The sequence below is a fragment of the Bison bison genome, unplaced genomic scaffold (assembly GCF_000754665.1).
Source record: "Bison bison bison isolate TAMUID 2011002044 unplaced genomic scaffold, Bison_UMD1.0 scf7180017864167, whole genome shotgun sequence".
Classification (NCBI taxonomy): Eukaryota; Metazoa; Chordata; class Mammalia; order Artiodactyla; family Bovidae; genus Bison; species Bison bison.
The window spans coordinates 7,746,967-7,750,719 of record NW_011494739.1 but is presented as its reverse complement, the minus strand read 5'-3'; the positions used below and the strand labels follow the sequence as shown (position 1 = coordinate 7,750,719).

At 62.0% G+C, this 3,753-nt stretch overlaps 1 protein-coding gene across 2 annotated transcripts in view; it reads left to right on the top strand.

Annotated features, from left to right (window-relative positions):
- The first annotated feature begins 151 nt into the window (after positions 1-151).
- Positions 152-3,753, top strand: part of GATA5 (GATA binding protein 5) — a 9,593-nt gene continuing 5,991 nt past the window's right edge. For both annotated transcript variants that reach the window (XM_010841875.1, XM_010841877.1), the window contains exons 1-2: positions 152-708; positions 1,983-2,158. In XM_010841875.1, coding sequence (XP_010840177.1) covers positions 171-708; positions 1,983-2,158 — 714 coding nt within the window. In that variant the 5' untranslated portion in view covers positions 152-170. The remainder of the gene's footprint in view (positions 709-1,982; positions 2,159-3,753) is intronic.

The following is a 3,753-nucleotide window of genomic DNA, read 5'->3' as shown; positions in this document are numbered from 1 at the left end:
GCGGGGCCCGCCCCGGCCCCCTGCCACCCTGTCCCCGCGGGTTCCCGCCCCAGGAACCTCCAAGCTGGGGATCCAGAAGCGCGGCCCGAGCGACAGCACCTGTGGGGCACAGTAGCCGTGACCTGGACGCCTGTCCCTCTCGTCTACAGGTCAAGGCCGCTCCAGGGAAGATGTACCAGAGCCTGGCGCTGGCCCCGAGCCCCGGTCAGACCACCTACGCGGACTCGGGCGCCTTTTTGCACACGCCAGGCGCCGGCTCCCCGGTGTTTGTGCCGCCCGCGCGGGTCCCCTCCATGCTGCCCTACCTGCCGGCGTGCGAACCGGGCCCGCAGGCTCCCGCAATCACTGCGCACCCCGGCTGGGCGCAGGCAGCCGCGGCAGACTCGTCAGCGTTTGGCTCCGGCAGCCCCCACGCACCGGCCGCTCCGCCGCCCGGGACCACGGCCTTCCCCTTTGCGCACAGTTCCCCGGGGCCCGGAGGTGGCACAGGGACCCGGGACAACGGCGCCTTTCAGGGCGCGATGCTGGCTCGGGAGCAGTACCCAGCAGCGCTCGGGAGGCCCGTGAGCTCCTCGTACCCCACAGCCTACCCCGCCTACATGAGCGCCGAAGTGGCCCCGTCCTGGACTTCCGGACCCCTGGACGGCAGCGTCCTGCACAGCTTACAGGGCCTCCCGGCTGGCCTCCCTGGCCGCAGAGCCCCGTTCGGTGAGTGCGGGACTGGGAACTGGCTTCACTGACCAGGGTCCTGGGCGCTGGCGGTACTGGCATGTGCAAACCCGCACCCTGCGAAATGCCCCCCTGTCCAGAGTCAGGGCTTTCTCTGCCAGGTGGGACACCAGCCTGGGGCAGGCCCAGACCCTGGGGGACATGTAAGCCTGAGTGGAACCCGGCGGCTGGCACCTCACCCACACCAAGATGAAAACCCGGTCTTGAGATCCTTCATACACATATTTGTGTTTTCACTTTTCGTTCATCCAAACCCAGTATTCTGGGATCATACCATTTTACAGCCTATGTCTTAAACGGTTTTTATGAAAAGTTTGGGAAATGGCTTTTTTTTTTAAAGCTCAAAATTCTCGTTTATTTAAGTAAACCACCACATTCGTCTCTGTTTTAAAATGTTTACATATTCTAATTTGAGACCCAGTCCCAGTCCCTCTCTGGGATCTAAATTTGAGTGATCGGATTCCAGACCTGTAAAGCTGAGATTTGCTCCCCACCCCACTTCTGAGTAGTGGGCGCCACGGACACTTTCTCGGCGCCACGGACACTTTCTCACCCCCACTCCCCCAAAACCAAGGGCCATTCCTTTTTTGTGCTGCTCCGGTCTTTTAGCCTACACTCCTCAGCTCCTCGGCAGCAGCTGCGCAGGAAGCGGGATCCACTTGACCTGGCCGCCTAGGCGCCCCACGCCTGGCGCCCACCCCCGGCCAGGCGATGATTGATCCCCGCCCCGCCCCCACCCGATCCTGCCGCCCAAGTATCGCCAGCGCCCGGCCGGGTCTGGAGGGGCCTGGAGGCCGCGCCGCTGTGGCCGTGTGTGCTGCTCAAGTGGGAGGACCGTGCCGAGACCACGAAAGCTGACAGTGAAGGCGCCACGGTCCCTGTAGGATCCCGCGATCCCTGACTGCCCCTCCGATCGACCCTCGAGGGTCTTCTGCCAGTGTAGACGCTCCTGCCTCCCCAGTGGTCAAAATTAGCGATGCTGGACCCCGTTCTGAGTAGGGCATTTAGTTCCCTGTTGCCCTACCCAGGGTTGCGTTTATTAACTCTCCCCCGACCTTATAAAGCAGCCCTGACGAGTGACTAAAATCTGGAACAAACATCGCTGTGTGTGAATTTAAACTTAAAAAGAAAGTTAGACAAATTAAATTAGCAAAATAAAGGCACAAGGGGAAAGGAGAGGAAAAGGTGGTGCGAACGCGGCTCTCAGGAAGGGCCCGAGCCTCGTCCAGCGGCCGCCTGCCTTGCTCCCGCAGCGGCTGAGCTCCTGGAGGAGTTCCCGGGCGAGGGGCGCGAGTGCGTCAACTGCGGGGCCCTGTCCACGCCGCTGTGGCGCCGCGACGGCACCGGCCACTACCTGTGCAACGCCTGCGGCCTCTACCACAAGATGAACGGTGTCAACCGGCCCCTCGTGCGGCCGCAGAAGCGCCTGGTGAGTGCGGGTGGCCGGGCTGGTCTTCCTCGATCACAGCCTGGGAGCCAGTGGAGCTCTGGGAGCGGGAGGGGAGACTCGGGCAGGATGACAGCACCTGGCCCACTGCCACGGGCCCCCCTGCGCTGGGGGCCACTCCCCCAGAGGGTCTGCGGGGTCTCCCCCAAGGGGCTGGGCTTCCCTGAGCTCGACACTGAACCTCCTGGGCCGGGATCACTGTGTGCCGGCTGGGGACTCAGCCGTGTGACTCTGGGGACTTTGGGCTGCCAGGTGGTGGGGCGGTGGAGAGGCAAGGTGACCTGGCCCCCAGGTGGGACTGGAGGGAAAAGTGGCTGCTGGATGCTGGCTTTGTGGGCTGACAGTGACTCTTACAGGGGACAGACACTGGGACCGCTGCCTCTGATACTGCAGGGATGGGTCCAGACCAGGTGTATGGTTGTTCGCTAGGCAAAACTCATTTTCACTTTTGCTTCTCTCTGCTGTACAGCTGGTAGGCGAGTAGGGGACTGGGCTCCCGAGTTTTACCCGCAGCAGGGCAGAGTCTCCAGAAGCTGTGTAAAGGTTTCAAGTTGCTTTGTTCTCTGCCGTTTCACAGGCAAACTTTGATGGTCGAGTAATTCCGTCAGTAATTCCATCTGTCCAAAGTCGGGGGGCCGCAGGGGCTTCTTCCCAGGTCCGGGCTAAGGCTTGTGGGAGCCCTACAGGTGGCTTGTTCTGGTGTCAGGCCCTGGAGTATGGAAGGGCTTTCCATGGCAGATGCTGTGGGATGGTCATGCCACAGCTGCAGGGCGGTCAGTCACAGGCCCTTACTGGAAATGTGAAGCCCCAGCTGTGGCAGCACCAGGGCTGGACGCTCTGAGGCCCCAAAATGGGTGGTCAGGGAGCAGGACTGAGGCGCTCAGCAGCTTGAGGGCAGCTGCTGTTTCTCTTCCTCTGGTCTGGCCTGGATTCGGAGGCTCCATGGGTCCCCCACCTCTCTGCACCCGTGTGGTGCCGCTTGCAGAGAGGGTCGCCCTCGGAGTTCACAGCACCCCCACTGTTGTTTCTGCCTGTTTTCATGCCCACAGCCCAGACAGTCTCTATTGCTGCCTCCAGGAAGGGGAAACTAAGGCCAAGGGAGAGGGTCCTAGGGGGTTGTGACAGGCTGGCTCCCTCCTCTGATTCCCTGTACTCTTCTGGGGCCAGCCCTGAACCGGATGCCAAGTACACAGGAGAAGTGGGCCATCCTCTCCACCTCTTCCCTTGCAGGGCTCACCTCCCTGCAGAAAATTCCTAACTTGGGGGTGGGCAGGCAGAGGCCACCATCTGCACGCTGAGGCATCTACCTTCACAACAGCCAGGTGACCACCAGGGGCTTCCCTGGACTTGCAGCCGGCTAGCGGCAACCCCAGGCTCAGACCAGGACTGTGGCCTCGAGCTCCCACAATGCCCCACTCACGCTGAGCCTCCTGACCCTGACCTGAGTCTTCTTGTCTAGCCCGCTGCGAGCTGAATTTGGGAACTGCCCATTACCTGCTGGAAAGGGAAATTGGACAGCCGTGGCCAGCGCCATGGGTGGGATAAGGACAAACAGGTGCTTGGCCTGGTGAAGCCTC